The sequence below is a fragment of the Aptenodytes patagonicus genome, chromosome 17, assembly GCF_965638725.1.
Source record: "Aptenodytes patagonicus chromosome 17, bAptPat1.pri.cur, whole genome shotgun sequence".
NCBI lineage: Eukaryota > Metazoa > Chordata > Aves > Sphenisciformes > Spheniscidae > Aptenodytes > Aptenodytes patagonicus.
In genome coordinates this window covers 9,892,295-9,918,607 of record NC_134965.1, presented here as the reverse complement: position 1 = coordinate 9,918,607, position 26,313 = coordinate 9,892,295, and the positions used below count along the sequence as shown (strand labels likewise).

The window sequence follows — 26,313 nt, the reverse complement described above, 5'->3', positions numbered from 1 at the left end:
TTACCCTACCTATAAACAAGTTAGTCCCTGTATGACAACCCAAGTCCCGTTCTACTTGGGATTAACAGGTCTCGGTTACAGAAGTTACTGGACAGAGTTCAGATCGTGCTGATCACGGCTCGTGTAAATTCTACCTGTGGAGCTCCATCGTAGCTCTCGCACTGTAAAAGGCAAGTTCCCTGCACTTCTAACCAGGTGGAGTTTCTGAGTCAGTTTTACAACAAAGCTGTTCTGTGAGAATGTGCTGTTGAGCGCATTTCTTGTACAGCCTCTCAGCCATGTCTTCCAGTTGAGTACCTATGAAATACGTTGTAAAAGAGGGAACAGAAGGATTTGTCTCCATCAGTCAAATTTACAGACCCAGAGAGAACGTCAGAGGGGTTGAAATGCAAGCGTTAAGCAAGTGCAATAAACACAGAGAATGGAGAAGTTTTTATACTGCACCTCTTATTCAGGCGTAATGCTTCTCAAAGACTGACGCTCTCGCTGCAGACATCTGCTCCACCACGCTCTTGAACAAAGACCTATAGCCACTTCCAGCCTGTGGCAGGTTAAGGCCCCCCAGATGCCGAGACACACCATTACACATGGAACAGCTGCCGTGCTCAGCTGACAGGGTCACACAGTGTAACCGTGGAGTTCACAGGAGCAAGCAGGAAGGGGATTCAGCCTCGGAGCTGGAACCTGACCCCGAGGACGGCTCCTGGTTAAGAGAGGGAAGCTTCTACAGCTGTCAAACGTGGCCAGTGCTGTAATACTCGTTACACTCAAATATGACAGTATTCATAGAGAAACATTTAAGTCAATTTTATTTGAAGCTAAATATATTTAAGGCAACTTACATACCTAGAACATGATCTCAATTTAACTGACACGCCCTACTACAATCCTACGATATCGTCTGGTCAAATATGCTGTAGTTGACCACAATGCAGCCAACTATTGAAAAGTGCTATTTTGTTCTCTGGCATGATCTTTCTATAGAAAAAGCATTACATATTTTCTTGTATTGCCCTCTCAGTGCAAGACACCACTAATGGTCTCCACTGCTGCTTTCCTGATGGCCCCTCATACCCTTGAACGTACGCACTTGCATGCCCCATGCTACTAGCACTGTAATACTTGGTTTGAGTTCGAAGGTCCTTTTTGAAGACAGTAAAGTGAAGCTACCACTATGCAGCATGTCCACAGTCCAGTAATTTATTTTTAAATTGAGTAATTTCAAATTGCACAAACAAAACTGAACAGCAATATGCTTGAATTCTCTCTTCTGTACACTCAAAACAGTGATCTAAAACACCACAATATCCAACATACACAAACCTCAGGGCAGGGTTAGTAAATACACAGATTGGAATCATGGTGCTCTGTTCCTGAATGGAATGTCCCACAAAAGCACAGGATACAGCACAACATAAGGTCATCTGTTACATATGGAGTGAGCAAAAAGACACTAGCATTTTCTATATGCATAACTGGAAAAACCTGCATAGGTTAAGGAGGAAAAAAAAAAACCCAAAAAACTTTTACTCATTTTAAGTCAGGCAAGGTTGTCTGTACGCATTTTAAATTCTTTTAGAGCTATGCAATCCAACCAGGGAAGGATATGCTGATTAGTGTTGTCTCCTGTCAGCAGTCTTGCAAGGTCAAATACAAGTATCTTCGCTTTAGCTTTCTCCGAATATACAGTGAGACTTAAATGCATTTAGAATAGACAGTACATACTGTAAGCTGCTCACATACAATGAACTTAAGATTCAATATTAGAGTTTAACACTATAGAGTGCAAATCAGAATTTTCACAATAGACTTAATGGTAATAAGCAGTCCTGCAAAAGCCCACTTGAACAAAGTTGTTTAAACTATTCCCCTTGTAAAGTCTAAATGACATGGAATGTGAAAAAGATTTAACATAAGTGATTCAAATAGTTTGCGCTAGAAAAAACAGTCCTTCATGAAATAAAGGTTACAAGAACACGAGGCAGAACTCTTGCTTTTCCCTGTTATGAGTTAAAGCGGGGAGGGACGGTGGAGTTTCAGTAAGAAAATATGCTAGCTCCAAACTGACTTGTGCTGCTTCTTACATGCTGTACCCAAAGCCCGGCTGCGGTTGCCCATATGGAGGTGCAGTGTAGCCATAGCCAAAAGGTGCTTGTGGAGGAACTGCGACACTGGGTCCTGCTGTCAACATTAGCTGTGGCTGACCTGGAAGACAAGAACAGTTTCATCTTTATTCCTCGCTACTGAGAGTTCAGGCAGCAGAATTCCTGCAGCTTCCCTGTAGACATTTGCATGTTTAGCAGTAAGTCCCTATTGACCTGGTTTAGGGTCCTCAGCAGCCAGAATGGGTATTTCCCCACAAAACCTCAGGATGACAGAGTATATGGCTAAAAATACTACACTACGAAGTACGTGGACACTGAGAGATTCTTGAAGTCTGGGGCAAGTAGTTAGTTCTTCGAAATCTGATGAGGCAAGAGAAGGGAACAGCTTCCTATTCCTTAGGCATTGAGCTCGCCCAGTCCCAGAATCCGTTTGGCTTTTGAATAGCATTTCCTGCCCCAATTGCGTTAGTAACTCTGCTTCAGTTAAGGCCAGAGTCCTGTGCTACGGCGAGCCTGATGCAAAGGCTTGACCCCTGCAGTCCTAAAGTACAGAAACACCTTCTAAAACAAACATGCTCATAAGCCACATTCACTACAATATAATAGTTCCTTCTGGAGAATTATAGCTTTGATAAGTGTCTGACTTTCAGCTACTTATGATAACAATTTAAGACAACAGCCCAATAGTTTGCAGTTATAATAGCATGTTAGGCCAGGACACAGTTTCCAGACTAGTTCAGCCTTATAATAGCAATTCAGACATACTAAGAATATTAAGCGTGCATAAAGACAACCGTTACAAGATTTTTTGCTTTGGAGACAGTGTAGATCGGATTACTTGTCACATTAGTACTCAGAGCTAGGTCTTGAAACATCACACCCAGTGGCTTTACAGCTAGTATTCCACAATTATCGTACTGCTTCAGGGTGTGGTGACTAGAGGTGTCAGCTATACACTGGAGGCTCCTTTATCACCGGATGGAATTCATATTTGTAACTCTTACTAGAATTAGTAGAATAACCTGGATACAAAGGAAATACCCAAGGTAGAAGTAAAGTGTGTTGAGCAGGATCCAAATAATGCACTTGCTGGAGGTCCAGAATAGTACAGCTCCTCCTCCTACTTTATCTAGTATTTTGGAACACATTCCTTTAAGACTTGATTTCACATGAAGAACGTTCCCATTTCCAAGGACTTCCATGGGAAAAAACATGACTAGAGAAGCGTTGTTGTAAAAGCTAAATGTGTTACTGTCAACACAAACTAAAGCATTACCATAAACAATAGGTTGTGTCTCTGTAGCTTGCTCCTCTTCCTTTCTCAAAGACTCTGATGCATCCAGTTTATCCACCTGGAATTGAGACCAACAATTAAAAAAACTCCTCTAAAAAGACGTACTTATTCATGGCAGAGAAGTGGAAAAGCCTTAGTGGTATGTTAACACCCATCAAGAAAAGGAGACCATTTATAAGTTAAGATCAATTCAAGTAGCAATGTTGGTACTGGTGCAGTCAAGATTGTCCGTTTCCTGAAAAAAACCCTAATTGAGGGATTTGTGGAACTTCTTTGAAAGCTCACTCCAGGCTGAAGCTTTGTATGAAAGGTCCCATACTGGACTAGAGCTACTTTGACATCAGTAAGCTCAGTCAGTGTTGCTCCAACTACTTCAAAACCAACAGCCTTAGGACACAAACTCAGACTTTAGCACAATGTCAGTTGGAGACCTTTGGTGTTGGAGCAATTACTAAGATAATGCCCAGACCTGGAGAAGTTTCCCTGAATGTAACATTGAGGCAAAGTAATCTGAAGTTGGTGTTTGTATACAGCAGACTGCAATAGCATCCGACATGTCACTTGAGCCTCAGGATTTCACTTTCCAAACCCATTCACTCATGCAATTTAAGTTCAAATGCAGAGAATGCATGTGTATAAGACTTGCTTTTTTCCACTCTAGAACTGTGTGGCAGTCAGCCTAAACCCACAAATACTCAACTTGTTCAAGCTTAATACACAGTCACAAGACAAGACTAGCCAGCTTCACTCTGCTGCACAGCAAGTGCAATTGTGCCGTTAGATCACCCCTACAGAAAGGCAAGAAAAGAAACTTGTTCTGTAGTGAAATATTGCTTGTTACTAAAACAGATCCAAGGAAACTCAGCGTTACTACAGTCTAAGGCAGGCCCTGAAACTAAAACCACAAAAATTAGATACTGATATTTTACCTGGGAGATAAGATTTAGAATAAAGTCAAAAAGTAATTGGCATGATTGTCTCTAAGACAGTAAGACAACTCTCAAACCAGATTAGTCTTTTGTTTCATTTGTGTCCTTAATAAAGGAGTTTGAAGACAGGTTTCCTGTACTTACACAGGGTCAGCACTACTTATTCAGTTACACCAACATCCACGAGTTGAACAGTTTTCAGCTTAACTGTGCTAGATTAGCAAATATTTACAGGCAGCTCTAACAGCTTTCTTCCATTTAGTTGCGAATTACAACACGTTCCATAAACCTGTTAATTTGTAACCTCAGTTAGAGGCATAAATCCAGGAAGTGGCATAAGTCCTGAGCGTTATGAGTTCATTCATTGACTGGGCTTTCATGGCAAGCCTTTTTGTTGCCTCACACCAGTATCTGGCTTGCTGCTGTCAAAGTGCACAGGAGTGTATGCCAATGCTTCAAGACTCATTTCCAGACACTGTGCTGAGAACTGCACTGTTTTTAACTCAAATAGCAACACACTGAACACAAGAAGCACAAGTTTAGAGATGCAAATCCAAGGAGAATGTGCGGAGTTTGCTACTAAGCAGAGGCATTTGGCTTACGCACACTTGGAAAGCGTCCAGCCCAGGCATTTTTGACCCAGTTTTGATGCCTCCCCTCAGAGCTAAACAAATATTTACAATAACAAGCACAAGTTTGAAACCAGCCTGCAGGATGGTTCTTACACCACTTGCTTGAGCATCACCAGGTTCAGTACCCTACACACTTGTAGCAAGATTGTTTTAAAGGCTTTTCCACAGGGACTGCAATAAGCTGCAGAGGAAAAGTAACATGCATTCAATGTTATTGTGTTATGTGTGCATGAAAAAGAGGCAAAAGTACTGAAGCAAGAGTGAGGTCTGAAGATGACTGCCATACAGGCTCCCCCCAAAAAACCACACGCAGCCCACAGCAATGCCTTGTAGCTTAAGGAATAGTGGGATGTAATTGCAATGACTGCTACACATGCGTAGTTTATGCAAACACTGCAGTTCAATTACCTTTTTTCACACACACGCTTTCTTACTGCCTCACTTACTAGCTGCTGAAGGACCTTACACTACACATTTTAGTCAGGTTAGCCTTGAGTTCCAGTGGTGTAATTATAGACATCTTGTCACCAAGAAGCAGTTTGCATTTAGTCCATCTTCAAGCCATTTGTCAGTTTGTTCGCCCTTTGCTCAACCACGTTAATGGAAAACACACTAGGGCTGACCTCTGGTTTAAAGGAGAATTGGAGCGGTATTTGTACAGAAGCAGATGGACAGAAACCTCAGAGATTGCCCTTCGGAAGGGCAAAATTGCATAGCAAAAGGCAAGCCTCAGAGTAGCCTCAGAAGAGCAATAAGCATTACCTTTTTTTTTTAATGGAGGTAGCAAGAGAAGTTTAATGAAGCTGAAGAGCTTGGAAGGCAGTCTTTTTTGCACAACTACAAGAATTTTACTACAGGGAAGAGAACCACAGACTTTGTCTAATAGCTGAAGTTTTAAGTTGCTATGTGAACTAGAGCACCAAGTGGATTAGACTAGCACCATAAGAACCGGACACCTGAATGAGGAAGAGTCTCTTCTGAAGCAGCTAGTATCTACTCTGCCTACTGTCAGCACGCATTAGTTAACGGTCAAGAGATCAGAAACTGGATCACAGTCCTTAAACTAGCAAATGCCATATTGTTTTATGGTTCGGAGACAGTGGTCCAAGACTTAATTATTTCTTATTGTAGGAGGTTCTTCCAGTCAGATTGGCCATCAAATAGTAGCACTTGTGTATCCTTTCAATACCAGGTTGACTGTGATCCAACTGATCACCTGTATGCCCTTCCTGAGGATCTATTAGCTTATTAGTAGCAAATGAATCTACTTTTGTCCTACAGCACTAGCTACTTGTAAACAATTTGTATATGCTTTAGTGATATTTTGTTCAGGGGAAAAGCAGTAGCAGCAGTGTAGTAAACGTAGGAAAGAAAAAAACTCATGCAGAATCCTTAGACTTAGTCCTCCAGACTTAAAGATGGAAAACAAGAATCAACTTTCACCTTTTCCTTTATTGCATCAACCTGCAAAGGAATTCAGAAGGTGCAGCTTAGAAAAATCAAATTCCATATTTAGCATATAAAAGGTAGAAACAAAAGCGTCAGGGAAGAAATAATTAAGGTACAGGTGAGTAAAAACAAAGATACACCAGAAGTATCTGCTTTAGAAAGGCAGCTCTGCTTGTTGCTAGATCTTACTGCATTGATTTCGTTAGCTACACTGCAGTTATATCCTAATCCTTTAGCAGATCATGAAATCTTAATCTTTACGTATCCTACTCCAAGACTACTACTCTCAAGAGAGGCCTAGTATTAGCTTGGTACATCAGGCATATCCGACAAGCAATGCTATTTCTTACATAGCTCCCCACCTCCCCCAAAATACAGCATTTAAGGATAGCAGATTGCTATAGGACTACAGAGTAGTCCTGCCTTTAGAAGTAACAGCCAGGCAAATCTTCTAGACAAACAGGCACTCTAGTCTTCATGGACTCAAGCTTGAGTTAAGCTTTTACTTCTCACAGAAAGAGTCTTAACGATTAAGGAATTTACACCATTTCACTGGAAGATACTCTAAAAGCTTCAGCTGGGCAAATCTTGCTAGTGACAGTATTTAACTCAAATCTGGTTCAAGTCTGTCAGAGCTTTACCAAGTACTTTCCCCATCCTAAGTCACTTCAAACAAAAGCTGAATCATAATTAGTGCCATTAAGTATCAGAGCCACATTTTAGGTTAAATGCACAGCAGACCAAGTTAACTCAAGATCTAGCTATAAAGCTTTTTTAGTATACAGTCTAGAATTTAGTTAGAGCTTGATCCCAGCTGGGATTCCTGACTGACATGGCATATGAAAAGCCTGAGTCCTGGAACTACTTTAAGACACTGCCCATGGTCAGGCAAATACTACTGATGTAGGTTCTGTAAGTGGTATATAGGGTGGAGTCTGCAAGTGTTTCAGTCTCTTAGAGGGCGAAGTCTCTCCCCAGATGGACTGAAAAATAAGTGTGGACATGGACAGACAGACATTTGACAAAGCCCATATCAATGTTAGTAGCAAGCAGACAGTCTCAAGGCATACACCACAGTGACTAACAAGCTTTCAGTGTTGGAGAAGCACCTGCTCTTACCTTGGTCAAGTATTCCTTCATGACCTGAATAAAGTATGGCATGGCAAAGTCCATGATGTTGTGCCTCCACGCTGTTTCCAAGACAACATCCGGCCTCAGGAGGTCGTAGCAGGTGAAGAGACAAGCACCAAAGCATTCTCTCTTGTTCTCCTGCAAGAACCACTGCAACAACTCTTCTGCCAACTCAGTATCTTTGGATTCTGAAGCATACTGCATTGCATCCTACAACAGGAGAGAGTCTGTTTAGCCTCAGGTGCCATTAGTACAATCACTGACACAGATGTGGTCTTTAACTAAGCTGCAATCTATTACTGACATTAGCAGAGAGGAAACAAGTCACAGAATGCCCCCAAGAAATCTGTCCATCTACTGCCACTCCCAAGCAAGATTTACCAGATTAGCGACAGGCACCACCTAGTGGCATTCAAAAAGATGCAGCTTTACTAGAAAGTCACAGGTCTCCAAACAAGCCAAGTATGCTAAACCAGACCCGTGTAGTAGTCTTACCTTATACAGTCTGTCTTTCTTACAGAGTTCTACACTCTGTTTCCAGCGATTGTTTCCTTTGAAGAGATACGCAGCAATTCTTCGGAACTCTATTAGTTCATGTTTCTCCAAACGTTGAGCAAGAGAAATGTTGTCAAAGTTGTCATAAGCATCTATAGAAGTCCTAAGAGCCTGAGTTAAGTAGAAAAAAGTTATTCACACCTCAAATGTACAACTGCATCCACAAAGATCCACAAAGCCAGACCTGCAGAGAGGGTTTTTTTGGGGGTTGGTTTGTTGGGGGTTTTTTTGGTTTGTTTTTTTTTTTTTTTGAGAAGCTGGTGTTTGACACACACATGTAGTTTAGGGTATTCCAGTTAGTATTTTTCAGCAGTGATTGCTGAGGTTAAGAGCCTCTGAATACCAGACAGCTGTTCTCTGAAAACAGTAGAACAGCTAGACATCATAACCATTTGCCCTTTCTGCGAGTTCTTTCCTTAGCACCCACTGTTTGCCTTAAATAAAGGCTGATCTATTACACTCATAACAAAGTAGCCAGATTATCCCCAGAAGAGATGACCCAAAAAGCTCCCAGAAAGCCACTAACAGTTCTCCACTTAATCCTTGGCTAGTCACCACCAGTTCAGTTTGAAGTGGCAAAGAACGTATACTTAAGGAAGGCAAGTTAACAGCAAGCAGGTAAAAGCTACTGAAAATGAGACAGAAACCTGTGTTTCTAGACATTAAACGCACACCTAGAATATTAGGTTAAAACTGACACAGAAGCCAGCTTGGATAGAACTTTGAAGTTCAGGAATAGCTGCTTCTATTATGAAGCATATACAACACGCAAGTCAATACCTGTTCTGGATATTACCATTTCAAGGCAAGACGTACCTGGTAGTCTTCTTCAATAATGAAGAGGTTGTTCAGGGACTCATTCACCGATTTGTTGTTGTGATTTTGAACAGAGCGCAAGTAAGGCTTAACCAGTGGTAGCTGTTTAACCTTCAAGGAATCAGGTAGATAAATTTAAGTCAAGATAACTTTTTGTAGAGGTCTCTTAGCATCTTCCCTGTGAGGCAGTGAAGTAGCTAAGCATTTTAAAATGCTACTACAGCTAATGCTTTTCCAATTGCAACTTTTTCTTTGATCTGGATAGTAGGAAAATTACCTTTGTGAAGAAGGTCACAGCACGAGTGTGGTCAAGCCGAGGGGACAACACCATCAGCAGATCATTGAGCAACAGAGGTTTAAATTCCAAATAGAATTGAACTGCTTTGTAATACAGCTCCACATTGGCCACCTAGAGATGAGTAAGGATGCACATTCAGACTAGAAGCTTGATTGTAGAGGAATCCAAGAGGACAGACAGATATAACCTTAGATATTCACCACAACTGAGCCACCCATCCAAGACTCGTTCTTGTCTCTAGAAATCTCTTTAGTTACTGTAATTGACTTGCTTGGAAATTATGCGGCAACATCAAGAACTTTGAATTTTAAGCAGGCTACTAGTGAAGGAAGAGATCCGAAGTGCACATAGCAAGAAATTTACCTCCTTTCACTAGAAAAGCAATACCTTAGTGATGATATCTTTGAACTGGCCTTCCTTCCAAGCGTCTGTTGGGTGATTCATCATTGTGATTATGGCATTATCATATTCTTCATACTTATCATACAAGAACACCAGTTCAGCCCAGAGATGGGCTTGTTCTGCAGCTCTCAGAACCTAAGCAAAAGGCATATTAGAAATTCCAGTTAACATATATTGCTATCAGTGTCCATCAGCGCTCAGGTTTTAGTGCTATTAATAACCTCAAGAGCTGCTATTGCAAAAGCTAGGGTACAGACAATCCCAACAGATGCATTTTAAGTTAAATTTAAGGCCTCAGACCTTGGGGATGTTGACTCTGGACCAGAACAGCTCCAAGTGCTCCCTCATCTTCTGTGGCTTGAATTTGGAGTAGAGAATTGCTAGCTCTGTAAACATCCCCATGTGTGCTCGCTCAAGTCCAAGTGCTGCTTCCAACATAGTTATCAGCTCTTCAAAGTAGCCACGGTCCTAAGAGATACACAGTTAGATGTTTCACATTAGGAACCAACCTGACTGCATTTCCAGCTTTGGACAGAGTTACCATGAAAGAATTTAGACTTTAACTTTATAACAGGAGTCAGCTTAATTACCTGGTAATAGTTAATTAGCTCTTCCAACTCATCTGCATGCACTACAATATGGAGTCCACACATCTGGGCCAGGCGGAACTCTTTTCCATCAACACAAGCGAAGCAGACCTGGAATTGACAATTGCATTATTGCTTATAAACAAAGCTTCTGAAAAGGATACAGCTTTGAAGTCCCTTAACTTATTCAATCAGCAAGTTTACCTCTTTCCATGTGCGAGTACTGTTTGCTTTCCGAGCACCATCCACAGCTGCCTGGTATTCACCTAGGTGAACTAAAGTGGAGGCTAAACGGCCAAAGTTGGACACATTGTTATACAACAGCTTAGCTGCTTCATACATCTTTTCATCATAACAGCGATCACCAACCTACAGGAGAGCATAACCAGGTTATTCTTGCAGCTTTTCAGTCAAGTGCTTACATAAAGTGTGTAGCATTCCAGCCATTTAAATGCCTTTAAAGTCCACGATCTATCTGCATATCCAGAGAGACAGAAGTCCCAACATCCCTCTGGCTTAGCAAGGCCTATGGAGCCTGCTGCTGTGATTCAGCAAAACTGAAACTCAGTCTCACTCACTTGCTGGATATGTGCATTGTTGGGTCCATTGATAAACTCCTCTAGCTCTGCTAGTCGATTTGTTTTAGCAAGAGCAAAGATTAATTCCGTTTCCACATATGACTCCCGGGCCTTCTTGCGTGCCATCTGGAGATACTTCACCAGTTCTTCCCAGTTTCCTATGAAACAGTTCAGAATGCTTACTTCCTGCCATCGAGGACACTTGTGCTTAAGCTACACCACCAGCTCAGTTTAGTTTGACCTATGTATTTCTACAGCTATCCCCCAACAATCAAGACTAGCGTTCATACTCCACATGCTACATTAGAGTTATAGTCACCTTACAATGGGCCTAACTAAATAAATCCTGGTATTTAACTTCATGCAAAGACCTCCTCAGTAGCAACTGCTGTGACAGAAGTCTCCAGCTAAAGATAGTTATAAGACCACTGATTATCTGCAAATTGAATACAGTATCTTTTCCCATTCTCATTTAGGGCAGTCTTTGAAGGACCAGATCCTCTACTTGCATCAAGATACAGGTTTGGCAAAACCGCAGCTTGAGCAACAGACCACACACAAGAGCTGAATAACATCAAAGATTTAAATAAAACTTAATCATACCGCTGGCATTGGCAGCTTGAACAACTTCCATGTACGAGGAAGGATCATCTGCTTTAATATATGAGTCAATTGCTTCCTTTACCATCCCTTTCTGAAGCTGTGCTTTAGCCAGCTGACTCCATACAGCAGGCTCATTGCAGCGTTCAGCAAATTCATACGCACGATCCAGGTTTCCAATGTGCTCTATTAATACCTGAAGAAAGGGTTACCATGATCAGCCACTATCTATAAAGGTCAGTTTTACAAGACACCGAGCTGTGTTTTATGTTGGTTCTTCAATGGATCCACAGTTGGTTTTATATAGAGTAGTCCCTATTTTAACCCACACAGCATGAGTAATGTTATGCTCGAGAAGTTTCACTTACTAGCAAAGTTCAACACACAACATTTGTTCTGCCACATAAGACAACACACTGAGCAGCTTTGGTCACTTTGCTAATTGGTGTTAAGTAGTGAAGTCACAAGTTAACAACAAAGTCCTTGTGTGAGGATGCACACGTCACGAGGAGTTATTACAGACTGAGATTTTAAGATACCTGTACAGCTGATGTGTTGACATCAAATTTCCTGAAGATAGCAAATGCCTCCTCGAAAAGCTCATTGCTAATAGCTATATTGGCTATATCTGGAGCATCATAGTTATCCAGGCGATTGATGTATTCCATGACACGGGTGCGATCAGCCTTAATAGCTGTAAGAATGAGAAGGTTCTGCAGATTCCTAAACAGAGAAAGAAAATATCAGTACATATCAAGTAATCATCAAGAAATTCACCCTCCCCTCTGGAGAAGGTATTAGTTTATTTGCTGTTCCACATGACAGCAATTTAACACCTGCACCAGGTATAATTTCAAGTTTCCTGTGACTTAGTTTTGACTTTACACACCTGTGCTCACTGAACACAGAGTTATCAAGAACTATTTTCTCCAGCAGTTCAATAAGCTCATTAGGAAGATCTGCAGTCATGAAGGCCTTCACAGTAACAGAGACTTCCTCAGGGTCCTGCGTCTCTGACAGTGCAGTCTGTACAACCTGTAGGCAGAGTCAAGCCATTGACAAATCAGTTAAGCCAGGTACTAGCAAGTCAAGTTAGGACAGTAAAGGCTTTTAATGTTTTGTCAGTTATACCTGGTCAATTAGCGGTCTTCTGTAAGGGTTGCTTTCCAGTAGTACGCTGGCCCACAGTTCAGGGTCTTTACGGCGAACTAAGTAGCGGGAAAGACTTTTGAAGAGGGAGTTCTCATTGCACACCTAGTGAAAGGCAAAAGTTTATTCAGAGTGAAGTCACAACTATTGAGCCTACAACAGATGAGCCAATTGTATTGCAACATCAAATAAGCCTGCCTGAGATGCGGACTAGAAATCTCAGGCTTTGACACTTCCATTAGCCTCCCATTCTACGATGTCCAGGAGAGTCTCCCATTTCTCATTAAGTTGCAGAGGGAGATTAACTACCTACCTATTCTTTTAGAAACGAGCAGTTCCTAGCTTAATACTTTTTAGGAAATAAATGCTTTTGTCAGTCATAAACCTGAATACCTATGCCATGATACTCAGGTTAGAACTTAACCCACGAGTCAGCTGCCTTGGTATACATACATTAATAAGTTCCAAATCGCACTGTCCACGCTCATAAGCCACACAGGCCAGGTGAGGGTCCCTCTTCTCACAGTACTTGCCAACAACGCGACTATCATAATAAGGATTCTCACGCAGGAATCTTTCTGGGTTGTTGTTGCTATCAATGTATATTTTGGCCAGTGCATTGTGAGTTGCAGGCTCCTCACAACCCTCGTGAATTCTTGCTTCCAGCCAGGGCAGAAGCAGTTTCAGCCTAGAAGGAAGCGGTTTTCACATTAGAGAGGTTGAGTGAATAAGCAAGTAGCCACTTGCACAGTTTCTTCACTAGAGAAGTCAGCTTCAGTGTAGGATAGACTCAGTAACTAAACCAGAGTTACAGTATTCCATTTTGACCTGCGTTCTGGTTCATTATAATGCTGTAAATTTCCAATGCTATGAAGAACGTCATATTCCAAAGACTCTCATTATCTGGAGGCTGCTTAAGGGAGATCCCCACATCAGCCAAGAAGCAAAGCAGACTTCTGCTGCTTGCTCACCCAATGGCAGCTTCTCGTTATGTCAGTACCGGCTTTAGCTACGTAATGAGGACATGCATTGATGGATGAGCAGTATAACACTGCCAGACTGGTAATGGTTAAGAGACTTGTAGAAGTTTAATACCTGTTTCTTTTCTCAACCTCTGCAACAAGCTCATCAGTCGAAAATTGACCTCTCACTACAAGGATAAGGTTCTTTATCACATCTTCAGAGCAATCCACATCAAGCAGTCCCCCAATAACAACAGGCAGACGGCTTGGATTCACCTAAACAGGATCATTTAAAGATGTCAGTGTGTTGTCATGCAATATAGGCAGTCAATACCTATCCCTAGAAGTACACACAAAGGCTCTTGTTAAGATTGAGCTCATCTTCCCGCCTTTACTCCCAGCTTCCTGATGTTCTGGACAAGCTTGAAAGTCAATTCTTCAGCCAACAGGGGTTCACACCACAGTTCAGTGGCTCACTAATGCTCAGCCTCCATAGGAAAAGCTCCTGAGCAAGTCAATTTGTCCCTGCAGGAAGTATAAAAGAGACACCACCACCCCCTTCCCCCCCCCAAAATGCTGGAAGTTAAAATTACCCTAAGAACTCCAAAGTTATTCTACCAAGTCTTCCTCCTTCAAGAGGCACATCAGTGGGGGTTACTGCTCAGCTTGACTGAAGAATAAATAAGAGATCTGACTCACGTAAGGCCTAACTTACCAGAGGCCACTAATAAGTACTTAAACGTCAATCTCAAGTATGAGGCTGTTTGCAGAATACTTACAAACATAACGCCTATAGTTGCATATAATACTAGAAAGATTGGTTAGTTTGACTCATGAAAGCAAAGTGACAAGTTGTAACTTACCTTCTGTACATAAATCTCAATATATTTTTGGAGATTATTTCTATACAAGTATAGCACCAAGTCGTGGACAAAGTCAAAGCGATCGCATACAATGATGAGTGGCAACTGGTCAGTGAGTTTAGCTTCCTATAAAGAGAAGGGCTTCAGTAATTGGGTTTTGTTCTCGAGCTTAAGCAGACAGTCACTTAAACTGTTAAAGCAGCTGAATTTTGAAAGCCAAAATTCAACAGTCAACCAAATAATGGCAGCTTATTGTTCAACTCATTGTTTGCAATATGTAGCAAGTAGGAGTACTCACACCACTTCAGGGCCTACAGCAAGAAGCTTTCTGAAGTTTAACCCTGCTCCTTTGCATGGCAGAGTCTATGAAGTTTTACAACACAGTACAACTATTACAAGCCTAAGCTATAGATAGCATTTTTAATTGCGACTGGTGTTTGGTGTACAGGATTAGCACTCTGGGATTTCAAAAGGAATTTAACCACGACTAGATTAAGTTGTGGACCGTAATGTAAAACTTATGTACAGAACTGACTTCAAGTGCCATGTGTCTTGTGACACCTTCTAACTATGGATTTAGAGAACAGTGAGAATCAAGCTAGTAGCAGTACTATTTAAATTGCTAATCAGATTAGTTATCTAAAAGCATTCCAGCTTTCAGCATAAGATTACAATGGCTACAGTACAGAAGCTTAGTCTATGTGGCAGACAGTATTCCAGATGCGTATTTCGGATCACTTATTTGAACATGCACATCCCAGAATATAATCCTACATATAAATTACACTTAAGGACTTTACACAGGGAGGCCTGTACTGGGAGATTTACCTGGTACATGTCCTGCACATTCCAGACACGGAATAGCACAAAAAACAATAGCTTTCATCAGGAATTTGACAGCTTGATAACTTATCTTAGGTGGCTTGATCAATTTACATACCTTACACCTCAGTGACACCAGGTTATTTTTATAGAATTCTCATTTGAAGAGTTTTGCCATCCTCGGATACGATCAGCAAAATCTAAGACTATGCTATGTAACTGACAAACATGAAGGCAGGAAATGTTCCCAGATAAAGTTTTCCCCTCCCACACTGTTTCTCAGATATTTCTAGCGGTGTTACATTTGTCAATAAGCTCAGCACTAACAACAGGCTGCAGAATCTGAACTTGGAGCACACCATCTTTTTCCACTTTTCAGAAATGTTTCCGCGATGCTCTGAATCCTAACTATAACAGTCAGTTAGCATGTATTTGCATACACTGACTGGCATATCCTAGCAGAGGTAAAACTGCCGTTCACCTGGCTGAAGTTTCAGTAAGCGTGTACAAGTAAGACGAGTGGGATAGATCAACCTTGAACTCTGAAAGCATTTATGGAATTAATTGACACTATTCATTTGTTGTTTCTGTAGTTGCTCAGTTGAAGCTGATTACACTGTAAATAAGCATTAAGTTATGAACTCATTTGGCATTACGGTTGTTCTCAACCTTCAAGTTACCTGTTTCCTTCTTTATAGCAGACATATGTAACAAATTCTAGATGAGCTGGTACTATTATTACAGTTCAAGAGTTCAAGCCAGGTTAACCTTACTAAGAGCAGTGAGGAACTGATCTGACAGATTTTTCCATTTTTTAGATATTGTTCCAGGCTCAGGCTCTGTTAGGAGCTACTGCCAACATGCGAGATACCTCTGGTTTAAGAGGACAGATGGATCCTTAAGTGCAAAGGTTAAGGCTCATCTGTATTTTCACAGAGCTGCCTCATTTCACCGGTGACACACACCATGTTTTATCAGAACCCCAAACAGGCCACGACAGTCCAGTGCTACCCAAACATTACCTTGAGGAAGTTTTTAACACGTTCTGGATCATAGCAGTTACTTTCCCTGCAGATTCTTTCCACTTCTTTAATTTGTCCTGTCTTGCACGCAGCCTGAATATACTTGAAGTGCACATCTGGATCCTGGCTGAAGTTTACAATAGAGCCCAGGAAATAAAACAAACCTCGAGGGAAACAGTCGACACGTTATTCTGCTAAAGCACTTGACTTGGACCAATATTAGCTTTTAAGCAAGCCTTCCAAGTTACAATTACATGAAAATTTGAATCTGACTACTGCAGAAGTTTACAAAGAACTGAAAAAAAAGATTCAAGCATCGTAATTGTTTTACGAAGACAAGACTGTCCTAGCTGAGTTGAGCCTGTTGTTGTTGTTCTTCCCCATGTATCACACAGACCAGTGCGTTACACGCTACTTCGATAAATACTGATGTATCATCAATTGCCATAGGTCAGCTTTGTTAAAACATCCAGCACGTGCCTTCCATACACCCCCTAGACAGGAGGCAAGGAAGAGTTTAGAAAACCAAAACTAGTTGTGCCCGAAAGCTACTATCACACCTTTCACTAAAACAAGCACACAGTGCAAAAGCTGCTTGCCACAACCCACAGCTAAAGTTCACTTAAAGCTGATGCCATGTAATAACTCGACTACTTTAGGCAAGTGACTGTCAAGTCACTTAGTCAAGTCATGCCTTTTTTGGAAAAACACACATAAGCTGCCTATGCAAGAAACCTGTCTGCAGTAGCATCTTATTCCACTAACCATTCTCCAAATTCCAAGAGTCCAAGATTATGTTGCATTCTCAGTCCTTAAGGAGGTTTTCTTTAAAGCTTAGCAAGATGCTGTTCAGCCATACATCTGCAGAGATTTGACCACCGATGTACCACCACACTGACTAGACTATACACAGCTAGTCTTGTTGAGAAGTACAAAAGCCCCAAACCCAAAGGCTACACAAATTTAAGATGAGCATTTTCATAGAACAGTTTGGGTTGGAAGGGACCTCTAAAGGCCATCTAGTCCAACCCCCCTGCCGTGGGCAGGGACATCTTCAACTAGATCAGGTTGCTCAGAGCCCCGTCCAACCTGACCTTGAACGTTTCCAGGGATGGGGCATCCACCACCTCTCTGGGCAACCTGTGCCAGTGCTTCACCACCCGCAGCGTAAAAAAACGTCTTCTTTATATCTAGTCTAAATCTACCCTGTTTTAGTTTAAGACCATTACCCCTTGTCCTATCGCTACAGGCCCTACTAAAAAGTTTGTCCCCATCTTTTTTATAAGCCCTTTTTAAGTATTGAAAGGCTGTAATAAGGCCTGGCCTCCCTGGAGCCGCCTTCTCTCCAGGCTGAATAACCCCAACTCTCTCAGCCTTTCTTCAGAGGAGAGGTGTTCCATCCCCCTGATCATTTTTGTGGCCCTCCTCTGGGCCCGCTCCAACAGGTCCATGTCTTTCTTATGCCGGAGACCCCAGAGCTGAGCGCAGTACTCCAGGTGGGGTCTCACCAGAGCAGAGTAGAGGGGCAGAATCACCTCCCTCGACCTGCTGGTCATGCTGCTTCTGGTGCAGCCCAGGGTACAGCTGGCCTTCTGGGCTGCGAGCGCACATTGCCAGCTCACATCCAGCTTTTCATCCACCCAAGACCTTCTCCGCAGGGCTGCTCTCAATTTTGGACAAAGAAAAAAGGCCAGCAGCTTCTTCAGTTAGCTTTTTAGGTTGTCTAGAGCTCCAAGCATTTCAGAAAACCAAAATATGCAACACTGAATGTTGGTGCCCCCCTTAACGGGGGAACTTTAAGGTTTAGGTCAGGTTTCGAGACAGCTTTGAGGCCTAGGTACTTAAGCTCAATATGGCTTTCTAGATTTCAGCAAACAGACAGTCCTTCATATACAACGTATGATGAGGCGAGCACTAGCTCCTTTTGCTAGAGGCAAGAGCATGAACTTACCTTCAAAGCTCTTGAAAGACTCAAACAGCTCAATAAGCGACTGTGTTGACAGTTGTTCATGGTATTTTGAAGCTACCTGGACACAGATCTGCAGGTTCTGACGAATGTTAGCAGACAACATAGCACGCAGACACTCCAGAGAGTCTTCTACCGATAAGGAACCAAAATAATTCACTAACCACTGCAAAGACACGTAAGCCATTTTAGACCCAAGCAGAACACTCTACACTCAAGTCAAATGTTGAAAGCAGTTACTAATTGCCTGGGCTTTTGTTAGATTCAGGATATTTCATCTCATACCTCAGGATTGAGAAGATGAGTGTGAACTACCGCACGCTTGATGTCATACAAGTCTGTGAAGTGTTCAAGTGCTCTCTGTAGCAAGCCAGCTTTCTCACACAGCTGAGCTATGTGAGCCCGGTCATAATGAGTAAACATTTGGTTTCCCAGGATAGCATCTGCAACCTAGAAGGAATGTTGAAAAGTTTCATTTAGTTCCTAAACACTATCACACTAGCATTTGATATGGACCACAATGTAGTGACTAGTCTAGCTACAGACAAGCCTGATCCCATATAACTCCGAAAGCATACCTGAGGTGCATGCATGAGGTTCATCTCAAGTAAACGTGTTTGCAGGGGACCTTCTGAGGGACGATTATTCTTCAGTGCATCCAGCAAGAAAGCTGTACATTGCTGAATTAAATTATATTCCATAAAGACATCCACAATCTGCAAAAAAAACATTTAGGCTTTTGATTAGAAACTGGAAGCATATTTAAAGAGTAACATCAAGTGCAGCTTCCAAAGCTAAACTGTTTATTCTGGCACTGCACTAAGCTGTCATTTAGTGTTCTTAAAACCAGGCAAGAAACAGCATTGTCCTGGTAAAGTAAATCTTTCTCTGATGGCAAGAGTATGGCTCCTCTTACCAATTTAAGGCCTTGAAGTTAACATTTCATAGCAATAAAATTATTTACTTGTGTTATGTCTGCAAGAGGCTCTTCATCTTGAACAAGCATTTGTGCAAACTGCTGTCCTTGATCAGGGCTGATTCTCATTACATTCCTCAGCAAAAAAATCCAGTCTGGAGTATATCCAACCTGAAGAGATAATGAAAAGTAGTAACTCAGCAAGAGCACACGCCTTGTTAAATGCAGAGCTCAGTAAAAGCTACTGTCAGTAGCTTACACAACACAGTCAGGATTTCCTCATTTGGAAGAGGCTACACAAGGAAGTGTGAAAGGATACGTGTATGAAGTCTAGCAGTAATTATTCATAACAAAACCTTAGGCCAAAGTAGGTACTACACAGGATCTCAGATTCCCCCACAATTACTTTCAGCTACTTTGGAACATACACTAAGTACATACATTCTTAAGTACAGGACAGATATGGCAATTTAATTTCCTCTCACCTTCTTAGCATACAAAACAATCTTCTGGACTTGTCCTGTTTCAGCAAAACACTGGATGACTTTGTTTGGAACGTTGGCTCTCAGATAGACACTAAGTGCTAGCGTAGGATCTACAGATTTCACAAGGTCTCCCAGCTCCTCTGAGCACTCCAGCTGTTTAAAGATATAAATACAGTCAGTCCACCCTGACCGTGCCATGCTGAAATGCATTATTAACTTCTTCCTCATTTGTCTTCCTTTTGGACTTCTCAAAAAAAAACAACCCCTTAAGGTCCAGCTTGATAGCATTATCTGACTCAGCAGTGATCTAGTGGGCTCTGTTCCTTATGCTGTTCTACAGGAGTCAGAAATGCATTTGTAGAGCTAAAAAGAATTAGGCGATACATCGTATCAGCACATTTCTTCAGCTAATTACAGAAGTTTAACCACAACTCAAAGCATATGCAAGTCAGTATCCAAAGAAGCCTGAAGTGGTTTGGGAAAGAACAGCAGCGGCTCAGAAGCTTTCCATACTAAGTTCATCCTGCTGTAATTTTAAGTAGAATGAGTGAAGCTCAGAGTATTTGATCAATTCTCTTGTGGTAATATGGGTCATAGTTAGAGGTAGAGTGAACACCTGTTGCTCAACTGTTCGATCACACTAGCGCATTGATGAGTTGCCCAGTTGTGTTTTCCAGGCAGGGGAGGCTGTCAAACAGTTACGTCCCTCCCTGTCCAGGGCTCTAAAGGTATCTACCCCACGTTTACCTTATCTTCTTTTAACCATTTTTCCAAGAGCTGTTTGCGTCCCTGCTGAAGCACTGGTCTGCAGAGTTCCAGTGACTCGTACTTATTCAGCTGCCCTTGGTCAAGCAGAATGCCGAAGTACTGGAGTAAAGGTGAAGTCTGTCCCGGCTGAGCTGGAACGCTCTGGAACCGGCGTATGGTGTCTGGAGTACGCAGGATTCCCTGCCAGAAATAGAGATGCACTTTAGTTTTCTCTTCTGCTATTGTGGCTTGACAAGAGTTTCTCCAGAAAGCTGAAGTTAGAAATGCTTGCTACAGCAACATTATGTTTTGCCAGCCCGGAATAAGTCAGAAGCAGTATAGCTGAACATCAGCTCAGACATTGCCTTTTTTTGATGTTTTGACAGAAGATGTGCAATAGTAGCCTGTTAGACTTGTTTTAGTAGCAACGCAGATTTAAGTTCCGAAGACTGTCCTACAGAATTAAGACACCCTTGTTCTTGCAAGAAAGTTCCTCTCACCTGAATTTAGTCTCTTAGTCTGTCCTTTTTATCCTGTTTCCAGGTGCAGCCTCAGCTAGAGGCTGTCTTTTCACAGAGACTTTTTTAATCATTGGAGAAGTAAAGATAAGTACCAGAAACATTAAGCCTCATAGCCATTACTACTTCATTTATTCCTCTCCCACTCTGTGGGCTTCATACAAGCTTTAAGATCTTCCAGCATACAATCAATACTAGCACACTGCGTACAGGTTCTTCACAGGTATGTTAAGTACTATGTTAGGACAGGAGCAGTAACAAGATTCTGGTCTTGCCACTCATGAAATTCAGTGAGCTTTCCTGAAGCAAGCAGCTTAAGCCAGTAGAGTTCAGTACTGTTCTGAATATCAGTCTATTACCTTTGGGGCGTTAGCTGCCACTTTTGCTGCCTCCGAATAGTTCCCTTGTGCAAACAGTGCATTGAATTTTCTGGCAAAGAGTTCCTCAGCACCTGCCAGGTTGTTGCGGACAGCCATTCGTAAAGCTAGGTCAGGATTCTGCAGCACGTTTGTGATATAAGGAATAATATTCTCTTCTTCCACACACACCGAGAGCACCTGAGTAAATCACCAAGGAAAACTTCCAGTTAGTCCAAATATAAGAAGCAAGCTAAGGGCTAAGCTAACTTCTAAAAGGAAAGCTATGGCATACATGGGAAGTTTTTTCATCCCTTGATAACCGCAGAGTCTTGCCGTTTTATTTAAGAAACAGACCTCTGGTTAGAAAGAGCCTCTACCATCCAATTACTGCGTCAAGGCAGATGATTAACAGTCAGTTTAAACTGAGGTATTTACAGAGGTCAGAAATACAGGGATATAAGCACTATCTTTCTATAACCTGTACTTAGTGTCTTAAGTAACCAATCCTAGAGGATAAACTAGGAACAAGTCTTCTGCTTTGTATTACCCATGCTCAACAAGCAACGACATTTGAAACCAATTCAGTCTAAAGGCATAGCTGTACAATGTTAGTAGACTGGTTTAAACTAGTTAAGTTAGATGTGTATGGAGACACAGCAGCAAGTTTTCTTTAGGGCTCAGAACACTGTCAGGCATCAGATGTTCTGAACAGAGTTCAAAGTTAACGTATTTGAGACTCCCATTAGCACGTGCTCTGCAAGAGGATACAATCTGCCCCAAAAAGAGACGTATATTCTAGTTCTATCCTCAACAGTAGCACAGTGTTTAGATCCACTGACTGCCATTACAAAACCCCCAAAATTATGCAACCAGAACCTAAGTTGTAGAAGAAACTAGAAGTCAGACAAGCTGCACTCCTGTTCAGCTATCCAATACTACCATATTCCTCATTCTATTATTCTGTCTTGTTAATTTCTGGAAACTTTTAGACATTGATATGTACACTACAGCGTGTATCATTAAGGGCCAGTGCGATTAGCTGAACAAGTGGTTTCCAGGCCAAGCTTCCTTACTTGTCCCTTTCTGTTTACTCCAATAATTCCAGCTGTTGCTTCATGCTGTGCAGTAACAAATATGGTCTCTCCACTGATTCTGTTCATGTAGATACAGGTGCCAGTTTCCAGGTCATACAAGTGGATATAGCCATATTTTGTTATGAGAAACACCACATCGTGCTTGTCACTGATCTGCAAAACAGGAACAGATTAATCAAATTTGGTGTTAGATAAAACGAGTAAGTGCTTCTAAGAAGCAGCAGATAGCTGTGCCATTTCAGGACAACTAGAAGTGCTGTTATATTTTTACTTAATACTTGAGTACTATCACAGTAGAATGATGTTTTAAGAGCTTGAAAGACAGTTAAATACACATGGATATTTCTTCCATAAATAAGAACATGCTGCCTTTGAATGCTGCTTCAGTCTCCACCTTTACTCTAATACTACTGAAGCAGGAGCAGAAATCACACCAGTTTAGTGCCAAGCCTCAGGTCAATATAGTGACCACCTGGCTTCCAGTGCCCTGTTACAGTGTCACATCCACCAAGAGAAACTACAGGCTTGTTCTTGTGCTCTTGTTTGCAGCTGTCATACCTGCATGGCAACAGGAAAGTCATTTTGTGCTTCAGGAGGAAAGAAGACATCCACTGCTTTCTTTGGAAATGGCTGATTCCCAGTAGGTGGTGTGCCAACTTCAATGATATGCAACTGTGCAATAGATAAGATTAGTCTGTTAGTTCTTGTATTTAATTTATGTAACAATAAATTCAGCAATGAAGATACAGCAATTCTTTTGCTGCTGAGCCTTAATCCCAAGCTTGTGCAAAGATAAACTAAGTCAGTCTTCCTACATATTTTCACTGGCTAAAGGTGTGGCATATTGTATTCATGTACCACAAATAAGGGAAACAGTTAACCATGATCTTTACTTACCCCTAGCTACTTAGAAGTTTAAGGATTCAGTTAGGTCACTTTACATGCACTCTTTCAACTTGGCTAACATTCTACAGACAGGTCTGAAGATGTTTCTCTGAATCTAGCTTTGGTTTTACCTTGCTTCAGCTGTCACAAAGTAGCTCACGTAATTCCAGTGTTAGTATGAGACCACTAGTTAGCCTTGTAACACTAATGTTTAATTTTTTTTTCATCCAATAATTTGGAAATAAGTTAAGCCTGATACTGGGGATCAGCATCAAAGAAAGATTACACCAGCTTCCCTAAGCTTAGCCTGTGAAGCCGAGAGTCACGTGTTTCAAGCAGCTAATTAGGCTGGTCATCACATGACACCTCACTTCATGACTCGAAACAGACTCCTGCTACATCAGGTAGTCCCTGCTGTGAAGCTCTGTATGCACCAGTTTTCATATACATTAGATATATAGCATCCTTCACTTTTTTCCTAAAGGCAACTTTGTGCATTAAACCACTTGTTTTCCTGGAAGCAGATAACCAGAGTAAGTCATTAAAGATTACAGCATATTTCAAACCAAGTCTTACCTTGCCCCCAGCTTGCCCTCTTACTGCAAAACAAAAGAGAGTGGATTCTTCAGCATTTCCTTCCATCTTGAACTGCGCAAAGCTAGCTGCATGTCCCTCAATTGGTTGCGACACTTTTCTATCTACAGAATATAGCTGCATTGCTCCCACAACACGATTTTGCTAGACAAGACAGAACAAGAGTCAGGAATAACAGGCACTTGGCCAGTAATTTCATTTAAGTTAGTGTTGGTAAAAACTTGTCATATCAAGCTGAAGTACCATGCCATGCTTTCTCTTACAGAGGTATAACTTAAAACTCTTAACCTTGTACTAGTGTTTATACCGTAAGTGTAACTGAAAATCTTACAGTAAAAGTTTGTTATTTGAAGATCAAGACAAGCATTTACATTCCCAACAATGTTTTAGGAAAGGAAACAAAAACCTATCAGTCCTGCTCCTATAGAAGAAGGAAATGAGACAAGCTCTGGGCCTTCCACTGGCAGGCCTCCCCAGTGGTAAAGTACCTGCGCAGATATGCCAGTTAGCAGTAGCCACTTCTGCTTAGCATCAGTACGGTAGTTGATGATCTGGCAGCCAGCAAGACTAGAATGGCGATCGAACATTTTCACAGGCTGGGACTCCCCTTCCATACTCCAATGGTAGACTGCATTATCCGTTACAAGGGCAACAGTATTCAGAGAGATCCACTTCCAGAAGGTAACATCATCTGTCATTGTATGAGCCTTCATTTTGCTCTTCATTTCAATGTTAAATATTTGAAGCGTTTTCCCAGCTAGAAAAAACAACATTGTTAGCCAGGTTGCAGTTTCCACTTGTTACTTCGAGCACTGGTTAAAAGTAGAAGAGCTGCACTATGATATTAAACCCTCGTAACTTCCTTCAAGAAAATGCTGTTATATACTGGCAGTATCTTCAGCAACCAGCTATTACTTTTAACCAGACCACACTCCTAGGACTAATTTTACCAGTTTGCCACTACTAAGCAACCAAACATATGTGGAAAACAACTGGGTAGGAGACAAGAGCTTCAGCTACACAAACAAGTTGTATGATACTTCACGTACATCAAAACTAGGTTACAATAATGCGGAGTCTCTTGAAAGTTGTGAGGAGAGCTATGCCAGTGTCATTAAAAACTATGTCCACATCTGTTTCAAGAATAAAGAAAGCACTACATGGAACAATCAAGTTGGCAGAGGGCTTTTGTAATTCAGACTCATTAACCAAAACCCTTAGGTTGCACTAATGGGATACACAGCTACTGGCTACAAACCAGACTAACAGAAACTGTGCAAGGAAAGGAATCTAGCGACCAACACAAGCTCTATAAGGTAAGAGGAAAAGTTCTCCGAATTACACAGAATGTTGCATACATACATCCTAAACAGCCACCTGCTGTCATTTCTACCAGTTTATACAACGCAGTGGCATATAAGAAATTATTTCTTCCTGTTGAGAAGATAAGGAAGGTTCTGACCAACTTCTAGTTTTAGGAGACATCTATTTAAGTACATGCTAGCGTAGCCCAAGAGGAATATTAAAGATCATGTAAAACTAGGTACAGGTCAGAGTATCTGCTACAGTTACTAACTGTAACTCAGCTTGCTAAAGTCACAGCGCCATATGGGCGAGTGCCTTCACTCACCAAGGATTAGTTTAGTTAGAAGCCACCAGTAGTTCAGCTATTGACATAAGATGCGGAGTCAGGAGTTTCTCCAGAGTTTGGAGAAGACTGTCTAATACAGTGCCACTCAGGCTACAGACTAGCAATTTATTTCCATATCTAGTGCAGCTGGAGCTTTAGAGTCAAGGGAGATGACATTCAGGTAACATGTATCCTACATGCTATGCAAGGCATATCAAGAGGCAAAATCTAGACCTAAGTCAAAAGAGTCAGTCCTGTTTATAAAAAGCTTAAAGTCAAGATCATGATAGTTTAAGTACACTTCAGAGTTCTTGAGTGGATTAATTTGCTGAATCTTAAGGTTCCCTTTTTCGAGAGGGCATGAAAAACCTCTGAATTTTAGGCTTTCAGCTGCTTAAACACCACAGATCTGAACAATTTGATTCTGCTTTTTCTTTTCATAAGACAGGACAGGGACTAGTACAGTCAATTGAAATAACTCACCATCTGCACACACAAGAAAGCATTGAAGTTGTGACAAAACAGCAGCACAATATTAAAGTCAAACTTAACTAACATTGAATACATATAAATCTTTCCATTAGCAACATATGCATTTCTAGAGTGACAGTATTTGACCTTCTTGGGCCTCTTGGGGAAAGAGATCAACATTTCTGGAGACTCCAGAGGAATGCTTGTTCTCTGTATCACCAGAGATACCAAGTTAGCTGACCTTGTGCTTTATGCGCTACACAAGTCTTCCCTGCATAGTTTTACTTCTTATCGCTGACTGATATAATAAATATGCACAAATTGGCGCACTGGCCTCTTCCAGCAAGGCCAGACTAAGGCCTTCAGGAATACTTCCCCCCCTCCCTAAGTCTTAATTTTCCTCTCTGTAAAGGGAGGCTTAGCTAATAGACCTTATATGCTTAGGATATCAGGT

General features: G+C 41.5%; 1 protein-coding gene across 2 annotated transcripts in view; it reads right to left on the bottom strand.

Moving 5' to 3' along the window:
* Window positions 1-792: 792 nt before the first annotated feature.
* Window positions 793-26,313, bottom strand: part of CLTC (clathrin heavy chain) — a 35,212-nt gene continuing 9,691 nt past the window's right edge. The window contains exons 3-33 of one of the 2 annotated variants that reach the window (XM_076354341.1): window positions 24,247-24,515; window positions 23,741-23,902; window positions 22,838-22,951; window positions 22,259-22,432; window positions 21,186-21,383; window positions 20,309-20,509; window positions 19,562-19,714; window positions 19,125-19,247; window positions 18,739-18,876; window positions 18,446-18,610; window positions 18,146-18,326; window positions 16,195-16,358; window positions 14,351-14,476; window positions 13,621-13,763; window positions 12,979-13,213; window positions 12,508-12,630; window positions 12,266-12,411; window positions 11,916-12,099; window positions 11,380-11,572; window positions 10,777-10,934; window positions 10,403-10,567; window positions 10,202-10,309; window positions 9,912-10,079; window positions 9,597-9,746; window positions 9,189-9,320; window positions 8,912-9,022; window positions 8,036-8,206; window positions 7,529-7,750; window positions 6,404-6,424; window positions 3,382-3,457; window positions 793-2,205 (exon numbers count right to left, since the gene is read on the bottom strand). In XM_076354341.1, the coding sequence (XP_076210456.1) occupies window positions 2,081-2,205; window positions 3,382-3,457; window positions 6,404-6,424; window positions 7,529-7,750; window positions 8,036-8,206; window positions 8,912-9,022; window positions 9,189-9,320; window positions 9,597-9,746; window positions 9,912-10,079; window positions 10,202-10,309; window positions 10,403-10,567; window positions 10,777-10,934; window positions 11,380-11,572; window positions 11,916-12,099; window positions 12,266-12,411; window positions 12,508-12,630; window positions 12,979-13,213; window positions 13,621-13,763; window positions 14,351-14,476; window positions 16,195-16,358; window positions 18,146-18,326; window positions 18,446-18,610; window positions 18,739-18,876; window positions 19,125-19,247; window positions 19,562-19,714; window positions 20,309-20,509; window positions 21,186-21,383; window positions 22,259-22,432; window positions 22,838-22,951; window positions 23,741-23,902; window positions 24,247-24,515 (4,799 nt within the window). In that variant the 3' untranslated portion in view covers window positions 793-2,080. The remainder of the gene's footprint in view (window positions 2,206-3,381; window positions 3,458-6,403; window positions 6,425-7,528; window positions 7,751-8,035; window positions 8,207-8,911; window positions 9,023-9,188; window positions 9,321-9,596; window positions 9,747-9,911; window positions 10,080-10,201; window positions 10,310-10,402; window positions 10,568-10,776; window positions 10,935-11,379; window positions 11,573-11,915; window positions 12,100-12,265; window positions 12,412-12,507; window positions 12,631-12,978; window positions 13,214-13,620; window positions 13,764-14,350; window positions 14,477-16,194; window positions 16,359-18,145; window positions 18,327-18,445; window positions 18,611-18,738; window positions 18,877-19,124; window positions 19,248-19,561; window positions 19,715-20,308; window positions 20,510-21,185; window positions 21,384-22,258; window positions 22,433-22,837; window positions 22,952-23,740; window positions 23,903-24,246; window positions 24,516-26,313) is intronic. The other variant, XM_076354342.1, reaches the window with a different exon arrangement.